We start from the raw sequence: 21,312 nt of genomic DNA on the forward strand, positions 1-21,312 counted from the left end.
GACATGGTAATATTTTTGTAATTAAAAAAAAATTCTTACACTGTTTATATTTATAACCGATAGAGCAAAATGACATTTTTGTAATAAAAAATAAAACTTTTTATACTGATTCTAATTATAATTGGTATACAAAGTAGTTTTCTTTTTCATTTGTAAACACACAAATAGAGGGTTTTCAAAATGTTTTCTCTCATTTAGGATTTCTTCCTACATGTGACGCAATTAAATTGCTGATTTAACTCATTTCTTTGCTAAACTCTAGCTCAAGGAATACAACGTCATCACGATTTTGGATCTCTCGTTCTACGATAGGAACAAGGAGTCATCGCCTCTGTCAGCACAATTAAGTCGTTGGTTGGCTTACGGGGAACTGCAACGACAAAGGAGAATGCGGCGTTTGCGTTGCTGCAACTGTCGCAAGTGGAGGAGAACTAGGCATCGATTGGGCGGGTTCTACGTGGAGAATGATGCTTCAATGATATAGGTGCCTATTATTTGCTAAGTGTTTTCCTTTTATTGTTTTTTCTGTCTATGAAATTATATGTATAAATAAATACATGTTTGTTGTGTCTAGATATATTTTTTATTCTCTATATTCAAGGAAGAAGCTCGAAATTTCTTACGATTATTTTCTCCTTTTGTGCAAGTTAGGTTTTGTTAGAATTTCAACTACTGCAACTGATGTTCAAAATCATATTATTGTGACAATTGTGCTTGGATTTGAGTAATGGTAACGAAATGAAGAAAAATAGAGGAAAGGATGCATATGTGTGAAATACTTTCTATTATGGTTGTGGGGTTAATAGGTATAAAAAATGTTACTTTGTATACCGGTAAAACTGGTATAGAAAGTTGAAACTTTCTATTTCGTGTGTATATATACCGGTTCAGGAACCAATATAAAAAACCTTTCCTACACTAGCGGATAAGAAATTTTAGTAATTCTAAAAAATTGAAATACATGGTAATTGAATTACTCACAATTCAAATTTCTTCATTTCTTAATTAGTTTGTTTGGATAAACTAATTAGAATATTCTAATTTCACAATTAAAATATCTTAGAATAGTTTGTTTAGATAAAGCAATTTAATTTATTTTTTAAGGCAAAACTTTATTTTAAAAGTATGTGGATAATTCAACTCTATCTTTTGACCATGGATGACTCGTCTTGACCTTCGGCCTCGACTTGACCTTCAACCCTAGACAACCCAACTCAACATTCAGCCTAGGCTCACTCAGCTTGACCTTCAGTCTGAATTGACTCAGCTCACTCGGACTAACTTGACTTGTTCAAGCCTAAGCCATATTAACTTGACTCAACCTAGGCTTAGGCAAACTTGGCTTGACCTAACATTACATGGTCTCAAACGGGCTAGGCCAAACACGATCTTGATCCAACTCAGTTGAACAGACAACTTAGATAATAGTGGATCCATGACTTGACTGAATGAGGGATGCCATGACTAATCTCAATCTGGGCTCAAACCAACTTGGCTAAATCTAGACCCAGACCAACTTAACTTAAGCTAGGTGTGAACTAACTAAACTTGGCCTATGTCTAAATTGACTCAGCTTGACTTGGACTTGCGCCAACTCGACTTAACCTTGGTTAGGGCCAACTCACTTGACCTGGATCAATGCTAACTATGGTTGACTGGGGTTTAAGCCAACTTGGCTAACTTGACTTGACTTGACTTAAGCTCAAGTTAACTTGGCTTGACTCAAATTTGAACTAACTTGAATCAACCTTACATGAGCCTGACTTGGTGCAATCTTATTTTGGTCTGATCCGATTTAACATTTCATAACTTGAAAATAATTTCATTTAATGTAAATCAAGAAAAAGTTTTTCAAATATAAAAAATGAAAAAATATTGAAGAACTTTGACAAAAAATAACATCAATCAAGATCAACTACAAATAAATTATCAATATTTATATTTTTAACTTTTTAATAATTATTCTATATTTAAAGAGGTTTTTGAACTTGGTGGCAAAAGAAATACTATATCACAAAAGGAGCTTAGAATAGTGATCCAAATGTTTCATCAGACTCACAATCATGAAAAGAACCAAAAATAGCCGAAAAATCACATGCAAAAGAAGGTTGAACGATTGTATGTGAAAGTGGGCTGACTCAAATGAAAAGAGAGAAGGAAACTTACCTTAAGCTAAATTAGGATTGTGTGGAGTGGAAAAGTTCTCCTATTCAAAAACTGCCCATGTCCAAGGAGAATGTGAATAAGTGTGAGTGATGGTTTTGGAGACAAAACAAAACGCAAGAGTAAACTTTTTTTCTGTTGTTGTCAACAAAGGATATATATGTAAGAGATTTAGAAAAAAAGATTTTACAACCACTATGTTTAGAGCAAAATTACTGAAAATAATTTGTTAAACCATACATAATCTGTACATAAACTAGATTAATTATTATTGGTTTTATTTAGCATATCACACTAAACTATGTGATCCAGTAGAACAAAAATATGTATAAAAAAATTCTCACAATTCATAGCTATAGCATGCTCACCACTGTCAATAACGTCATTAAATTTAGATCTGTTGTTCTTTTTTTTTTCTTAATATTGAACAATTTGTCATATTAAAATAAAAATATATATTTTATGAAGAATAAAACTAATTTCTTTTAGTTTCACATAAATTAAAATCAAAATTTTAAAACTTTACAATGTCAAATCAAACTTCAAATTTCATACAACTGGAGAAAGAGCTTCATGTTGACAACTCTCTTTCCTCGAACTTCAATACTATAATGGTTGATGTGATAATTTTAATAAAAAAATATACATAATATATATATATAACACAAACTATGTTAAATTCGTTTTTTTTTTCAAAATACAATTTAATGTAAAATTTGTCATTATATGCTACCACCACAAAACTTGACAAGACATAACACAATCACACGTTTTTACCTAATCAATAAGAATTTTCCTTTTTTTTACCAAACTAAATTTAAACCAATTTTTGAAGAATAAAAGAACCCTTTGAAAAAACAACACACTCATTGCAAAAATGATAGCAATTGTGGTTGCAATGGCCTATTGGATGAAATGCTGCTATTTCTGACTTCAATGATAGGGAAAAGTTTTGAGCCGACTCATGAAAAGGCAACACAAACTGAACCATCATCACCAATTAGTTATCAGTAATACATGACACTTTGCCTTTGCCTCCAACCACACCAATTTTTTCACATCCCTTTGCCTCCAACCACACCAATGTTTATATATATATATATATATATATATATATATATATATATATATATATATATATATATATATATATGATTAAGACTCATTTATTGAAATTAGTCATATTATATATTTTCTTTAGAATCAAAGTTTGTAAACTTATATGCACCTTTCATATTCTTATTTATTTGATCATGTCTACCAAATTTCATATACATAAGGTTTAGTCCATCTCTTAATTCTAACATATGACATTATATTTATAATTAAAAAATATATAAATACACATAATTAAATATCATGTTTACAATAATTTTAAGGCTTAAATACTTATTTCGTCCCCATGCTAAGAATTGAATTTTTGTTTAGTATCCGATTTTAGAAATGAAGACATTGGATCCCTATGTTATGAAAAATATATGAATAAGGTCCACAAAGAAAGAACAAGTTCAACAAATCCTCAAAGAAAAAGCTGAACAAGAGATAGAAAAATGTTAAGAACTGAATTTCTGTTTAGTACCCGGTTTTAAAAATGAAGACATTAGATCCCTATGTTATGAAAGACATTGGATCCCTATGTTATGAAAAATATATGAATAAGGTCCACAAAGAAAGAACAAGTTCAACAAATCCTCAAAGAAAAAGCTGAAAAAGAGATAAAAAAAGCTGGACAACAAAAGAGAGAAGAGAAAAAGTACGACCACATTAACATGAACTTAAGATCGTTACTATTCATACACTTTTCATAACATAGGGACCCAATGTCTTCATATTTAAAACCGAGTATTAAATAGAAATTCACCTACTAACAAGAACGAAGTAAACATTTAAACCTAATTTTAAATGAGAATAATACCTTTCAATTTCTTTAAAAATATATATCACCAAAGTACGAAAAGATAGCTGTTATTTTAAGCTCAGTTTTCAATTTTTACTTTTTTAGAAACAAACTAGAAAACAACGTACATTTTCAAAGTCAAGATTATTCAGTTTTATTTAACATATTTCATTCTTTTGGTAACGTCATTTTCTCTTACTACTATGTTCCTTCTTTCTATCAAATTTTCGTCACATATTTCCATATTTAACTAAATATTTTAGTTTCAAAATCAAAGCAAAGTTTTAAATCGGCACAAAAATAATCTAAATTTTAACTAAGGGTTTGAAAAAAATAACAAAAAATGAAGAATTTGGAGGAATCTGTGTCATGCATTAAAAAAAATGGCACCCCCAATATATGCAAAATTAAGACACCATGTTAAATAAGATTAAACAAACAGAAATACTAAGAATGACTGAAAGAATAAAATATAGAGAAAACAAAGACTTATGAGAAAATGAAGGAAAATTCATATCCCAATTTGTTTCACAAAAAACATAGAGGTGACAGAACACTGACAGAGGAAGATCATACTATTGCTTAACCTTCCAACACTATTATGGATTTAGATGTTACAAACAAGAGCATCTAAAACAACTCAAACCATAATAGAAAAACATACAAAGAGTTTTGATAACATATCTTGTAAATTTAATCTCAAACACAAATGAAACCTGAATCTAGTCCAAATTACAAAACCAAACCTATCGATACTCATTTGAGACAGTCAACAACATATCCAAAAAGACTGTCTCTCTCTCAAACTGTGTCAAACTAGCAACCACATACAACTGGTTAACAAATTATGAACAGGTTTCCATTGTAGAAATTCTAACATTAGAACAATTTATCTAGCTTCACTTCAAGTCAAGCCAAAACATAGAACATACGAAACAACTAAAGTTAACTAAGTGTTTGATATCTCATCAATGATATCCGAAATGACCTTGTCCATGTCTAGATCCCTCATTGGTTTAAATGGTCGCTTCATGTCCTGAAACAAAATATAGTTGTAAACCACTCTGCATGTTTCAGATGACAACAAAATTGGAGTTCTGTTTTCCTTTTTAAAATCATCTCCAGCAGAAGAAATACATCTTCAGTTGAACAGTTTTATATCAGAATAACTTCAATTCAACTCAGATAATTAACAATTCAGCACACTGATTCCAAATATAGTTCATTATTACCAAGAGACTGATGAACTTCTTGCCACCTTCTTGCCGTATTTCAAAGCAACCTCTTCTTGGCTTTTCATTGAATAAAAAACGAGAGAAGAAATAATCAGATCAAATTGTCTATAACCGAACTTAGAGAAGAAAGATTACTAAAATAAAATATCATATGAAACTCAGTAATTATTGTTTGTTCAGAACTCAGAAGTCTTAACAATGACCCAGAACTGTATCTACACAAAACAATAGTGCATTTTCTAACTCAGTATTGAAACAACCCTAAACAGTATATATAGTATACACAAAGAACAATAGTCCGTTTTGCTTAATTGAGGTTTCCAAAAACAGTTCATGACCACAATTTCATTCACAAAATCACAGTCAATGGGGTTTTCACGATTGCAGCTGCATAAGCTGCTGGTGTCTACAAGTTTTCCCAACATCAAGGATCAGAACAAAAACTAACACATATTTTGAAAACCTTGCCTAAACAAAGTTACACTTGATTAGTGCGTAGAAAGAAAGACTATTGAATAAAACACCACATATTTTGAACTAAAAGTTAAAATAAATAAATAAATATAATAGATCAATGACTTAAAACACTTCCAAAACTTGATAAAACAAAAGCATTACCAACAACTATCATAGTATATATACCTTTTCAGGGTTCAGTATCACATTGACTCCACAATCCGCTCCCTCCAGACGTTCTTTCACCAGATTGGCCCTCATCTTGAACTGGTTACATTGCTTACTAAAAATAACAAATAACAACAAACAACACATTATATAGAAAGTATCCATAACAACATCACCAACGCACACACACAAACAAAAGGCAAGATCTTTGACCTCAGCAAATGAATCAAGTAACATCAACAAAAACAAATAACCATCGACAACCCACAAGTCTTCACCAATAAATACATAAAATGATATTGAAGAGAAAATGCAACAAATAACATATCATATGAACATTTTCAGACCAAATAATACAATCATAACAGCAACAATTTCTGAAAACATTTAAAGAAGTTATTCAACTAAGGGAAACAACTAACTCATATTTTCCTCTTATGTCTTTCCTTTAACCCCAAAAAAACTATTAAGTAAGTTGATATTTTGTAAAACATAAAAAACCTTTTCCTAAAAAACAAAATTTTGATTAAGTTATTTCAAATAATACACATAAATAAAAGCACATACAGCCACAAAATACAAAAAGAAGCATTTTTATTTTACCCATGAACCGAAAAGAGAAGAGGGAGAAAGGGACGAACCAGTGCTCAACAAAGATAGTCTTGCTGGAAGCCCCTTCTACATCTTCTTCTATTTCTTCCTCTTTATCTGCTTTGACCGAAGCACTTTCTTCTTTCTCGTTCTTCTTCTTCCTACCGCCACTGCTTGTCTTTGCCTTTGCCTTCTTGGCCTTCTTGGCTTTCTTCTCTTCGAGCGGAGGGTCGGAGATGGCCAAGGCGGAGCGCTTGGCTGCCGCACGAGTGACTCTCAGCGAAGCCGCCGCAGCCGGCGCCTGTTGGGCGGGTTTGCGTTTGGCTGGTGGCATTGTGGAGTTGTGAGAGAAGACAAGAAGGAAGAAAAAGCAAGGGTTAGTTTCCTATGATAAGTGAAGCAGTCGTTACCTGTCTTTGAAAGGGATTTTATAGGAGCCTTAGCTACCACAATCTTCCCTCATTCACTTTTCACTACTCAAAAGCTTTCTTTACAAATTACTATAATTTCTTTTTATCAAATTATTTCCTAAATTTTACAATCTATTATTATTACAAAACATGACTTCTTTTAACTAAATTATCTTTATAATCATAATTTTTATTTTATTCAAGCTCTTGAAAATATTAAGTGAGTTTATTATTATTATTACTATTATTATTATTATTATTATTATTATTATTATTATTATTGACATAAAAAAACTTAATCTAATTTAATAAATACAGTAAACTTTGTTTTAAGAACAGTTATAAACAGAGAAGTAGTGCAAAGTATTTGTGATTCTAGTTAAATGAAATTGAAGTCATGTAAATTATGTACGATACAAGGAGTAAAACAATTTTGTTTAAGTGCAATCAATTTTATTATTTATTTATTTTTATAAAACTAAAATTGTTTAGTCTATGTAAAAGTCGTTTAACACTAACACAAGTTTTTTATAATGGCAATACATTGTAGTCACTGTATTTTGACACAATTTTTATAATTTTTTTTCATAAATAAAATTACAAAAAATATATAAAATATAATATAAAATAAATTAAATATAAATTAAAATTTAATTTTTATTAAATTTAATCTTATAAAATATAAATTAATTTTAATTTTAATTAAATTTAATTTAATAAAATATAAATTAAATTTTTATTTTTACTTTTTGTGAATAGTAAATTTTCGCAGGTATGGGCATGGATACGCACCCGATTCATTTATAATCAGGTATTAAAATATCTACTAATGGAATCCGTAGATAATAAATATTCACATGTACCACTTATCTATTTCATATTTTATTGATAGATATTTATAAATCTTCACATATACCAATTATCTATTACAGATTTTATTGATAAATATTTGTAGGTTGAGATTTTTTTATCATCCTTAATTATTATAGTTTATTTGTATCAAATAAATTTTAAGAGTTTCATATGTGACAAATATCATAATCATGAATGAAAAATATCAAATCTTATAATCATTCATCACACTTATTATCTTGTTTGATTTAAAATGAGAAAATAAACTGACAACTTTGATCTTGAAATGAAAATCCTCTTCCATAAGAGGCAACTTAAACTTTGGTTTCTAAGTAACTCAATTGTTTTTGTTATTTGTGATTTTATATATTAAGATCATCAAGAGTGTTTTTCACTGCATCAATAATCTCCATATTTAAGTTAATTATGTACAAATCAACCATAAAAGTATAAATTAAAAATTACTTTTCAAAAACATAAATTAAAAATTAGTTTTCAAAAATTTTGTTAGTATAAAAGTTTGTGTCAAAATACAATAACTCATTACATTGTCGTTACTAAGAAATTGTCGTTACAAAGAAGGTTAGAAAGAAATCGTATTAATTTTTTAAACATTGGAGTCAAAAAAAAGACTATAAAGTCGTAACATTATGTAACAACTTTACTCCTTATATCAAAAGTTGTGTATAAATGACATGATTTCAATTCAGTTTAAATGAAATTATATGTAATTGGGATGACTTTTTATTATAAATTGTGTTGTATTGACACAACTTATTTTAAGTCTCAATCTTTTTTAAAAATTACACCACTTTCATAATTTTAAACATTAATTACATTACATTCATAAAAAAATACTCACATTACATATTAAGTGGTTAGTCAAATATAAATATTGTTTGAAACATATTTGGTGTAAAAGACATACATACATCTTTTACTAAATTATTATTAAAATATTTAATGATTTTATTTATATATTTAAATGTTGTATATATTTTTTTAATCAAAATTTATTTAATTAAGTAAAATGACTCTTAATCAAATTTAATATAATTTTTTTTATTTCTTAATTTAAATTAGTGATTTATTAATTTTTTAAATTTTTTTATTATGTATAATTTTCATTTGTAATTGAATATTTATTATTTTATATATATATATATATATATATATATATATATATATATATATATATATATATATCATATTTGTAATTGCATAAAAAAGTAAAAAAATAATCCAACAAATATTTAAAATAGATAATGATCACCTGTGTTTATAAAATTTAAAATAATAAGAAATATATTCAAATATAATAAATAAAATTAAAAATTACAAATTAAATAAATTACAAATTGGACATTAAGACAAGTAGATTATAATTATCAGTTAAAAATTTCAAAATTAAGTCATTTTAAAGTCCTTAATAGTTAAATTAGTTTACAAATCAATTAAATGATTCAATAACCACCTTTTATTGACATTTATATAAGTTAATTTTCAATGTTATCTTGAAAATAAACAAATACCTAATTTTGCAAGACAAAGAAAAATAATTATTTTTAATTAATAATAAATAACTATAGTTTAATTTTACAATTATTATTACATTATAATCATATTTCTCCATATTATTCTTCTAAAAACACTGTTTAATAATTTTACATATGTAATTGTGTTTTGATACTTAATTTTGAATTAAGTTCATTAATTAAAATCTGACTTGGGTATCGAATAAGTTTACATATGTAATTGTGTTCTGACATCTAATTGTGAATTAAGTTCATTAATTAAAATCTGACTTAAGTGTCAAAGTGCCTTTAGCAGGTACCTATCTCTCGATTGAGACTTGAAAAAGTGAGAACAAGTGATTTAGAAGTCAGAAGATGTGATAACTGAAAGATGTGTTTCTCGATCCTAATCATCTATATACTGAAACACATATGTATTAATTAAAATAATTGTATTTGAGTACAAAGACAACAAATATATAAAAAGTTTGAGTCATTTATAAGATACTATTATATCATTGATTTTAATCATGAATTAATGTTTTAAATATTTTCATTGTGTACTAAAACTGGTTGTTTATACAACAGACATTTAAGTGTGAATAGATTTTATTCCTTTGTAACCGTTGTAGATTTTCTCAACAAATATATATTTTTTTAATAATATAATTTTAAATTATTTATCTATTATATTTTTCTAAAAATTTCTCTTTAATGCTCAACCGTTTATAATTTTCTGTCCAATAATATAGTAAATTTTTATATTATTAAATTCAATAGTATAATTAAAAGAATAACATTATTAAAAAATAAAAAAAGAAAACAAATAAAAGTGAACAATTTTTTTAAACACAGACAATTAAAATTAAAGAAAAGAAATTAAATTGTGAGTAAGATGGACTGTGACGATGAAAAGTGGAAAATTGACTTTTACAGTAACTGCAGGGTTGTCCAACGGAAAAGTAGTTTTAAGTTCACAAAATTGAGTATCGGAAAAGAATAATTTTAAATTTATTATTAATCTGACTTTGAAATTACTTTCAAAGGGTTGTAATAGATACTTTTACACATCTTGATGGAAGCACTTCCAGGCAACACACGAGAACAGCTTCCTTGAACCAGAGAGTGCAGCAAAATGAAAATTGAAGTAATGGAAGATAGTGCACGGACGATGTTTGATGAAAGTGTTAAAACCTCAACCAGAGTTAGTTTTCAAAAATCTCTCAAAAGCTTATAAGGGTGTTTCATCTGCATTTCCAACATTTTACTGTACACCTTCAACTTTTTAAAAAAAAAAATTTAATCTTAGTAAACATTTTTTTCCTTTTTCTCTTTCTATTTCAAGTAATCCTACACTCCTTTAACTTAACTGTACATCCTATTAACAAATTTTTTAAAACTTTGTCTTTTATTTATAATTTAATAACTATTTAATTTAATTTAAAAATATAATAATATTTAATACTTTTTCATATTTTAATAATTATTAAAATATAATTTGTATTATATTATAATAATTATATTACAAAAACTAAAATTAAAATAATTAAAATAAAAGTAATAAAATAAAAATAGAAAAACAAAAATAATAATATTAAAATCTAATTTAATATATAAATATATTAAATCATATTAAAATATTAAATTAAATTATTATTAAATTTTAAATAGAAAATAAAATTTTAAAAAGGTCAGCAGATATTGGATTTTCAATTATGTTTTTGGATTTTCAATTCGAAACAAAATTTTTAAAAATTTGTTTTTTATTTATAATTTATTAATTATTTTATTTTATTTAAAAATATAATATTATTTAATATATATTATATTCAAATAACTATTAAAATATAATTTATATTATTATAATAGTAATATTAAAAAATAAAAATAATAATAATAATAATTAAGAAATCTAAAAATTTTGAAATCTTATTTTATTAATTTAATATTTTAATATAATTTAATATATTTATATATATTTAATGAGATTTTATATTATTATTATTTTTATTATTTTTGTTTTTTATTATTATTATTATTACTTTTATTTTAATTTTTTTTTTTAAATTTTTTTAATATAACTATTATAATAATACAAATTATATTTTAATAATTATTAAAATATGAAAATATATTAAATAATATTAGATTTTTAAATTAAATTAAATAGTTCTTAAACTATAAATAAGAAACAAAGTTTTAAAACTTTTGTTAAAAATGTGTAGAGTTAAAAAAGGATAGGATTACTTTAACAAGAGAAAAAGTATATTTTACATGATGAAACACCCTCCGCAGTTTTTAAACTTTAAAATTTAAACTCACCCCACTCACTCTCAACGCTCTCTGTAAACCTGCAGAACATCTAACCTTTTATTCACACAATCTTCAAACCCTCATTCTTCGTCACTTTTTCATTCTCAGCAAAATCAAGTAAGTACAGAAATTCTATTCATTCACTTTTTCTAAATTTTTACTCTCACATTAGGGTTCACTCAAGTCACACTCATGGCTTGATCATATAATTTGGTGAATGTGTTTATTTGAGAAAATGTGTTGAATATGTGATTCTGAATGTTGTCTTTGTCAGTTTTGAGTTTCAGAAATAATTGATTATGAATGCTTCTTCATAAAAACATCAACTTTTTATTTGCATGTTCAAATAAGAATTTTTTAAAGTTTTGGTTATTTGATTTTGATTAAAGATAATCAATCATATGCACATTTCCCTGATTATATCATCAAAACTATTGTCAAATGATGAATTGCATATTAGAGAATGATTTGGTTGTTGAGATTACAAATTATGGACAAAATTGTAGTTGCATGTTGAAATCTGAATTTGTATCATTGATTCATTGTTAAATGGAGGAAATTAATTGTTGGTTCATTGCAAATTGATATTTCAAATCAAATTAAATTAATGTATTCTTAAAATCATACTCAAAATATAAAGCTTGTAAAACTAAATTTGTTGTGATATATGCACCCACGGTCCAATCAAGAGTGAAAGTGCAAAGTGACCAATTGAATGTGTGAACAGTACTCATTTTCTTACTAGTCAAGTGTGAAGTTCGTAAATCTCCTTTACATGCCTGACCATTAAGTTATAAATTAAGACATTGGCAGTGTTTTGTTCTCTTTTATTTTGCATAGATTAAGTGCATTCATCTCCATTTTTGCTTTCAGGCCAAACTAGTCTGCACATGTATTAAACTTGTCAAATACTAATGATCAAACTAAATTTTAAGCAAAAAAAATTGTCACAGAGCAGACATTGCCAATTTCTAAAATAAAACAGAATTCTTCCAAAATTCTGCGCATAACTGCTAAACCATTCATGAGGTAACATTTAATGCATGACTGCAGAAAATTTGTAGATGCAATAACAGTCATAGGTGACAGTTAGCTTCCAGAGTCCGAATCAAAACCCAAACCTTAGCCCTCCCTCTCTAGTCTCTATCAAGGATACCAAAACTTATCCGTAAGAGAAATCTATGATGTTTTTAATACTTTAAAAAAAGTACAATAGGAACAGCAAATTATCCAACCAGACAAGCTCCGCAGTTCCGTCCAGCCCCAGAGAAAAGCAAATTTTAACCAAATCAGCTTCTTGTCTTCCTAAGAAAAATTTCCAGTTGTCTTAGGGATTTTCTCAAAAACAATTCACTATGTGCAAGACGGTGAGGCTGGGATCACATGGTGTTGATTCACCAAAGAATGATGATAAATATAAATACTTTAGAATATTGTAGAATTAGAGTAGAGCTGGATCAATCTTTCCTGAGTTTCTGGGAAAAATTTCCGGGCAAATAGATAACATGATCGCTTTGAGCCGTTCAATACGCACGGTGTAATCACCACTGTTCTCTGCATGACGCATGAAATTGGAAATTAATAATAATTCATTTCTTCTAAAGAAGCAGAAGCAATGTCACACTGCGTGAACGAGTTCTGAACCTAAATTAGATGAAGGAGATTTATACCTTTGCATCACTAGTAAAATGTGGACTTTCATCAATGTACTGCAGTGAATGAAATCATGTCATTAAGTAAAATTCAAGATAAATACTGTTCAAGAACCACGCGAAGTAAAAAGAAACTGAAACTAACTAGGTGTGCAAACAAAAAATTATGAAAAGGGTCGTGAGGGAAATGAAAAGGAACTTCATTAAGATCAATGAAATTACAAGTAACAACCTATAACGAAAATTATCGGCCACATAACTCTTCCTACTTAAGTCCCCTAGAAAATTATGTTGAGTAAATCATATAATTATATACAACCTATTTAACACAAGTGAGAATCCCGGAACAAGGAATTCACGTAAGTAAATCTTCCATTTCGTTTTCCTTTTCTGTTTCTCCATAACTCTTCAAAGTTATTAGAGTTGCACTTTTTGGACAACCCAACAGTGTAAACACCCAATTGTCACTTCTCGATATGAATGCACAATAACAAATCCATACCCATAAATATTTACGGGTTGAAACTGAATAGCTTAGCCGGAACCCGTTTATTAACTCGTTCGAACCTTTACTATGCATAATTGAAATCCTAGACAGACATACCCAAAAAACTGAACCTAACAATGACACTCACGGAGAAATAAATAAATAAAAAGTAGAAAGCAAAAATATTCTCGAAGATTCAAATTAACAAAGCAAACACATCTGAAGGGAATGAGTAAAATCTGTCACATACTGCTATGTTTTTCATGACTTGATAAGTAACATCCCGAGCTCTGAATGACCTCGGATGCCATTTTCCTTCAGACCAATCAACATATGTTACTGACCAATTTGCGATTCCACCTGGATCAAGCATCTAAGTACCCACGGAGCCAGTCAGTTGGGAGAAAAGAGATTCCTATTATCATAATATAAAATAGAACAGATTGGTATACTGACAGTAAAGAAGGTTGGCAGGTAATGCTCATCAGCGTAGCAATTGCGGTTGCCCTCCATATTTGGCTGGGAAGTTTCAAACACGAACAGTATTTTGTCATTGAAGCCAAAAATGTAAGTGACTTAGTTCAACATGAATAAAATTAAATTAAATGTCCGATTATCAATCAATTTATCAAGAGAAGCATTTAGTTTAAAAAAACCATTCATACATGCTGCAGCAAGAATACCACTGACAACATATCTTAATAAGAAATTATCACCGGCATCTTACTTCAACAAATGGCATTTCTTAATAGAAAACGAAAAACTGTATTTAAATATATGAGGATAAATAAAATAACGAAAAGAAGGCACGGAGCGAAGAATCAGTATAGTTAATATCTAGATATTAAATATTAACAGGCTACTGATTACTATGTCCAGGAAATCTTTATAATCTTCCAGCAAAACTTAATGCAGCAAAATGCTAATCCAGGGGATTTCTTTCTTAATAATTTTTTTTTAAATTATTTCTTAAAAACAGTGGACAAAAAAATTGAAAATAACAGTGGGCTATTGTTCAGAAATCATAAGCACATTTACCTACACTAACATTCTTAACAAAGATGATAGGATCATAGGAATAATACCAAATGGATCAGACAATCCACCCACTTAGCAAACAAATAAACACAAGAGGTTCTTAAAAACATAGTACCCTGCAATGGTGCTTGAATTTTGTAAAATAGAGACTGTCTGCCATAACTATTATAGCATGCTGCCGCTTCATTGAGAACCACTGCATGAGAAACCACAAGATCCAAGTCAGTTGCATGACAGAAAAGTTTTAAATGGTTTCCTAATTCTAAATTTGTAATATAAAAAACATTTTTCATGCAATTTTTTACAATTATGAATGGAAAGGCATTTTAGACTACACATGAATGACAAAAGAAAGTGTACTGTGATGTCAAAAACTTCTGCCAGGTATGAAGACCCTGCATATAACTTTAACTGCATTTTCCAAAACTTGTTACTATTATGATAACTTTCAATGCATGTCAACAACTTCTTCCACAAACTAAGTATGAAGATTGACAACTTAAAATGACCGGAAGACAGTTATATTGTCCAACAACCCCAAGGTAATATATTTTATACAATTAATGAAATAGTGAAAGAAATAAGCTATTGTTATTCTTGTTTAATATATGCACATAAGGAAGGATTGCCTGATAAAGGAAAGGACGGCAAAATAGTACGTACATGAACTCCTCAGTGACATCACTCTCACTATAAAGAGGAAAAAAAATACATAAATGAAATCAATGATATTTCCATTGTTGCAATAATCTGTGGATATGGATAAAGTAGGGCGTAAAATGACCAATAAGGGGAGAAACATGTGACGAAAGTAGGAAAAAAAGCTTCTTTCCAACCAGATTAGCCATACAATGCCAAGGGAACTTATAAGCAACCAAACATTAACGGAAACAACCACTTAAATACTCCGTATCACACGCATTTTACTCAATATGAGACTTAGGCAAAATATAATACCCAAGTTCCAAATGAAACACCACTATTGATAGTCGACACATTGATAGGTCAAACTACCACACTTCAATTGATTTCCTCATTAATCTTTGTGAAGGCTTGACTTGGCGTTTGAAGCACAAATCCACATTTTGGATGTGTAAAATCGAAACTATTCACAGTAGGTCCAACTAGGAGTTGGATCATGGATCTACATTTGACTTAATTTAACGTGAAACCAAACATCACTTCACCAGTCAGAGACCCCATAGGTAACCCTTTCTAAGACACCAACAACCATCTTTGATACTAGTTGCATAAGCAACCTAAAAAGCTAGTTGTTAAAGGAGGAGAAATAAACACTTAAATACTACTCCACCGAGTATCTCATAATACTCAATATAAGACATGGATATCCCATAATACCCAAGTTCCTTTCAAAACAAATAGAAAAAGGGAAGATAACATTAAGGAAACACTTCAACTGAATGATGCTCAATTTTTTCAATATAAATCATACCTGGGAACCCTTTCGGAAATCTTTCTTTTCCACTTCGGGCAACATATATTCTATATACCTGCCATTTCCATGAGGACCAGGATCCACATAGCTTTATCCAAAAGGTGAAGGAGAAAATAGACACAGATTAGTCCGAATTACCATCCACAAATTCCGTAGTATAGAATATTTACTCAAAGCAAAAAGTTAGAATTTCATCAACTAATTCGTAGAAAGTCTTATATTTTCTTACCTGTCAATAAAGCTGACATTTGTTAATAATAAGTAGTTGTACACAAAATCAAAGCGACGTACAGGTATACAACTGAAGCACAAATGAGTGTGCAGTTGATTAGATTCAATTCCACAAAGTATGACTTGCAGAAAAAAAAAAGAATTAGATAACAAAAGACCTTTCAGACAACAATACAAAATGTTGATTATCAGGGTCTAACAGTGCATTTGCCAAAAGTCTTCTTTCAGCCTCAACCATAGAAATTTTTCCCCAGCCTACCTGCAAGAAAGTGAAAACAAGTTGGCATAAAGAAACAAATGGCTCGACCAAAGAAAATTGGATGCATGTTAAACACCAGAGAATCATAACATTAGAAGAAAGTTTTCGTGATTATTTTTTCTGGTGTTCACAACGTTACTAAAGTTCTGCCTTCAATTAACGATTCTACCATACTACCATTTGAAGAGTCGGATCCATGAACTGTTTATCAGGAGAATAAATATATTCTTTTGTGTACATATAGAAAATAAAAGTGCTCATATGAATGCTAGTTCTCACTGCTTAGTTGAGAGACAAAAGAGCAGTTTTGTTACAGCAAAAAGAAAAACAGAGAGGAACAAAATAAACAGACTGAGAGATTTGTATGATGATACTCTCCAATTCCAATCAATTATTAACTTTTTATTAAAAAGCAAACATCAAATTGCTTATAGTGTTCGCAGTTTCAATCATCCTAAAATTATGTTGGAATTGAAACTTCAAACTATCATATCGAGTGCTGGTAAATTATATATTCAAATCATGTGGTATACACCATACCGGTGCACTGTGAATGTCTCGTCCAACAAAATAGGGGCTGACATGTGTTGGCTTGTCCTTTGATGCATGTACATAAACAGAGAATTTGCCCTCATGGCCCTGCATTTGGCAACGAGTATAATTCAAATATAATGGAAGCAACATATTCAAAGGAAAAGGAATTGAACTGATACTTATCCAGATTCCAAGATGAGAAACATACATTGATATTTTTCTAAAATGTCCTGGTATTCTAACCTTATTTGGAGCACATATAGAACAATGCTCAAATTTCTATTGTTAAACGAAAGGCATAAATAGAAAAAGTAGATGGAAAGTAAAATCAAAACTCATGCTAGAAGCTCCCTAAATTTCCTGCCTAGATTCAATACTACTAGGTTTGGTGCGAGTATAATACTTAACTACGAACTGCTGGGGGTTTGTATTAACGAGTGCCGGTGCCGTAACATCATATAAATATTAATTATATCTTAATATGGATGTGTTCTAAAACTAATTTAGGCATGTGCTACATCCAACAACCCTGCTAGCTATAGCATACAAATCAAATGCTAGCATACAAATCAAATGCACAAAGCATGTTACATACATACATACATATACAATCTTCCAAAAAATGAAGTGACAATCAATCTGCATTTGATTTGATCTATAATGGAAAACTGGATTGGTTCAATTGGAAGCAATATGAAAAGTGGGCCGGTTAAATCAAATTCGTCTTGAAATATTCTAACTTTACTTGCTGAAGTAATTAATAAAGCCATGCCAATTCACATGTTGTCCCAAGTACATAGTTCAGCCACTATACTCCATGAGATTAAGATTTACCAAGAAAAACACAATAGCTACTACAGGATAATCAGCCTCTACACTCCATGACTGTAGCATTTAGCGACAATGGGTATTCATGTTTCAGACATCCTAGACAACTAAGGGTTCTTTGAAGGGAGACCCAGGTAGATTCAACACTAATGAGTCATGAACAAAACAAACTCATATAAGAGACCAAGACATCACTTTCAACCCAAAACCTTAAACCAATATTATTCATCTGACTTATTTTTACCTAATGTGAGACTTTCAACTGACCTTAAATTTTTAACAATCACCCTCTTTCAACCCAAAACCTTAAACCAATATTATTCATCTAACTTATTTTTACCCAATGTTTACTTTAGTGGTAACCCTTTCTTTGTATGGTTGTTTTGAATAGGGACACACTTTCCTAAAAGAGAAGACTTTTGATATGAGAAATCCTCAAACTTTAGGATTTTTGATTTATTTGATATTATTCATCCAAGTCAATCACCAAGACAAACCATCAACTGTTATAATACCATTTGTGGCAGAGACAATAAGGAGATTTAATACCAGCGTCCTGAACAAACCTATAAAAGAAATCAAAACATCACTTTTTACCCAAAACCTTAAGGCAGTAGGTTTATATGTATTTCCACTTATATATTATCCATTTTTAACCAATATGGGACTTACAACACACTTTACATTCCTAACAAGAACCTACTCCTATTGACAAAGATGCATTGCATCAATTGGCTGGAGCTACATGATTGTATGGATCCACAAGAATTAGTTGCTTCCGAGCTTTCACCTAACACTTCATCTTGAGGAAAAGGTGAGGATGTGGTCAAAAACCAACCCCAATTACCAAGGTCTACAATGGGAGAAATATACCTAGGGAATCCAGTGATCCAATGTCAAAGGAGAATACTCTAACTTGTTTTCTTTGTTAATAACTAATTTCTGGTCTAGTTCTATAAGAAATCACCAAGCTTATGCAATGATATAGGTCATACTACGAAGCTATAATTTTAAAGCTATTCTATAAAACCAACTAAATATCGATTATCTAACATGCAAGAACTGAAAATTTCACAAACAACTAGAGTGAAATTCAAAGATATCCAACATGCTAGAAGAGAAAATTTCACAAAGCATTATGATTCACGAATTAAATAAAAAGTGAGAAAAACTTAACTCCATGTCCACATAGATAAGAGTATCATAAATAGGCACAAAGTCTTGTTCCTTTGTCATGCACTGTAGCTGACTTTGCCAAAGCTTTTCAGGCAAAGGGTCCTTCAACTTTACAACTTATTTATTAACAGAAATTGATCATTCCTTCATACTTTTCCATCTTAATCCAAATGTATTTTCGTCCACGGATAAAGAAAATATATCCAGATTCAATCCACCATTCATCTCCACAATTTGCCAGCAGATTATCTGCTCACAATGAATCAGACTGCAGAATAGGGGTCGTGAATTGTCTGTTTTGCACCAAGCAAACCAGTATATCCCACCAATAAATCTCGTCTAATCTTTAGAGTGTGTTCGTCTCATCAGTACGTATATATTGAATATAGTAAAGGCAAAAAGGACCTATAGTATATTGTTCTTTCTGCAGATCACTTATGCTCCCATTCTCAAACTAATGCCAACTAAAACAACGCAAACATACAAGTTGTTGGATAAAACTACAAACAAAACACGGAAAATTGAAAAACTTACTAGACATAGCATCAATACGGTACATACAAAATAAGGCACAAGAGCAAAGTTCATGGCCTTAGGAGGAGGAATTTCAAACCTTAAAGAACATGTGCCAGAGCCTCTCGAACGGCAACGAACTCGGAGTCAAAAACAAAAAAGCTACTTTAGGTTTCTTGGTTATCACAGGATAATAGTTGAGAATCTCGTTAATAACAACCCGAGACTCAACCTCCGCATCAGTCAATTGACGCGACTGAGCCGCAGGCGGTAGATCGATAATACTGCCACCACAACCACTGGAGGAGAAGAGGGAGCAGGAAGACGGGCTCCGCGGCGGATACACGTAGGCAGCAACGAGAAACACACACACTATGGAAACAAGAACAATAATCCAAGTAGGCCTCCTCAACTGTGGCCGGCTTCTTGATCCAACCATGATCAAAAGATTCCTTATGAATTGCGGCCATGCACGTTCCTTCTTCATCTAAGTTCAAGGCACCTCACCAGCTTCCCCATACATCCACCATCCATCAACATTACTTCATCTGTTCAAACTCAACAACGCCGTCTCACTGCCAATTACCAAAAACACAAAGCAAAAAAAAAAAACAATTCAATTACCAAAATTACACACCTGTATATCAATCAACATTTCTAGTTTCTTTTCACCCGCCTTTCACAATTCGTATAAAAAAGAAAAAGAAAAAACACACTCCAGATCTTATCCTCTACCTAATCATGACACAAACACAACATTAAACCATAAATTTCAACCTAAACGACGCATAAATCAACAAGATCCACAAACAGAACACAACAGCGTCGCGTTATGAAGTACGAAACCTAACATAAATAATTCGAGTCAAACACCAAAAAAATGAAACGAAAATAAAAAACAAAATAAATTATCTGTATACGTAATGAGCGAGCGAGACACAGGGAGAGAGGATTGAAGATTTCAGATCTTAAATTGACTGATTCAAATAACATTGCAAAGCAGAGTGAAATATGTGAAAGAACGAAGGAACAAAGGAAAGAATGAATACCTGTGATAAAGACAGGGATCTGAGGGGAGAACAAATCTGAAGGAAGCGCGAAGCAGATAAACGAAGAAGAACGATAATAAATTAAATGAAAAAAAAAAGGAAGAAAAACGAAAACAGGAGGATGGGAGTGTAGAAACACGAAACGACGATGGAGACAGGGACAGATACAGATTGTTCAAAGGAAATAAGAGAGGAGATTGGTTAGAGGTACATTCAGATTTGTGTAGCCAGCCAAGTGGAGAGCGATGATTCCGGTGCTGTTAAATAATATCATTAATTAATTATCAGGTTAATTCATCATTTGGATTAATTAATTTTAATTAATGAATGAAATGCACCTGTAGTAGACATAAAAAACATAACACCACGTGGGTGTAAGTGTAAGGGTGTTAAGTTCTTTCTCCGCCAATGGCTGTCTCGCACTTCAATTTGTCATGTCACACACTTCTCTCTAGTACTCTACGCATTCATTTCATGTATGTATATTCAT

The 21,312-nt window shown here is 30.0% G+C and overlaps 2 protein-coding genes across 2 annotated transcripts; both read right to left on the reverse strand.

Annotated features, from left to right (window-relative positions):
* Nucleotides 1-4,730: 4,730 nt before the first annotated feature.
* LOC108337523 (uncharacterized) lies at nt 4,731-6,923 on the reverse strand. Its single transcript, XM_017574071.2, has 4 exons — nt 6,561-6,923; nt 5,938-6,034; nt 5,293-5,352; nt 4,731-5,096 (listed from the first exon to the last, which is right to left on the reverse strand). Exons 1-4 carry the CDS (start codon nt 6,842-6,844, stop codon nt 5,010-5,012), a joined length of 528 nt encoding a protein of 175 aa, XP_017429560.1. The 5' UTR covers nt 6,845-6,923; the 3' UTR covers nt 4,731-5,009.
* Nucleotides 6,924-12,567: 5,644 nt separating this feature from the next.
* LOC108338129 (glycosyltransferase BC10) lies at nt 12,568-21,067 on the reverse strand. Its single transcript, XM_017574852.2, has 11 exons — nt 20,823-21,067; nt 19,874-20,348; nt 17,263-17,361; nt 16,622-16,722; nt 16,462-16,533; nt 16,230-16,320; nt 14,892-14,972; nt 14,195-14,257; nt 13,989-14,111; nt 13,270-13,308; nt 12,568-13,153 (listed from the first exon to the last, which is right to left on the reverse strand). The coding sequence occupies exons 2-11, from the start codon at nt 20,258-20,260 to the stop codon at nt 13,025-13,027; spliced, it is 1,185 nt and encodes a 394-aa protein (XP_017430341.1). The 5' UTR covers nt 20,261-20,348; nt 20,823-21,067; the 3' UTR covers nt 12,568-13,024.
* Nucleotides 21,068-21,312: the final 245 nt, after the last annotated feature.

This window comes from Vigna angularis, chromosome 7 (assembly GCF_016808095.1).
Source record: "Vigna angularis cultivar LongXiaoDou No.4 chromosome 7, ASM1680809v1, whole genome shotgun sequence".
NCBI classification, from domain to species: domain Eukaryota; kingdom Viridiplantae; phylum Streptophyta; class Magnoliopsida; order Fabales; family Fabaceae; genus Vigna; species Vigna angularis.

Excerpts from the sequence above, each read along its gene's own strand:
- LOC108337523 (XM_017574071.2), bottom strand. The coding sequence starts at position 6,844 with ATGCCACCAGCCAAACGCAAACCCGCCCAACAGGCGCCGGCTGCGGCG. Across the intron at positions 6,035-6,560 it reads ACTATCTTTGTTGAGCACTG|TAAGCAATGTAACCAGTTCA; the intron begins GTTCGTCCCTTT and ends TGTTATTTTTAG. Across the intron at positions 5,353-5,937 it reads TGATACTGAACCCTGAAAAG|CCAAGAAGAGGTTGCTTTGA; the intron begins GTATATATACTA and ends TTCAATGAAAAG.
- LOC108338129 (XM_017574852.2), bottom strand. The coding sequence starts at position 20,260 with ATGAAGAAGGAACGTGCATGGCCGCAATTCATAAGGAATCTTTTGATC. Across the intron at positions 16,534-16,621 it reads TTTGTATTGTTGTCTGAAAG|TTGTATACCTGTACGTCGCT; the intron begins GTCTTTTGTTAT and ends TTTGTGCTTCAG. Across the intron at positions 14,973-16,229 it reads ATTTCCGAAAGGGTTCCCAG|TGGTTCTCAATGAAGCGGCA; the intron begins GTATGATTTATA and ends TTTCTCATGCAG.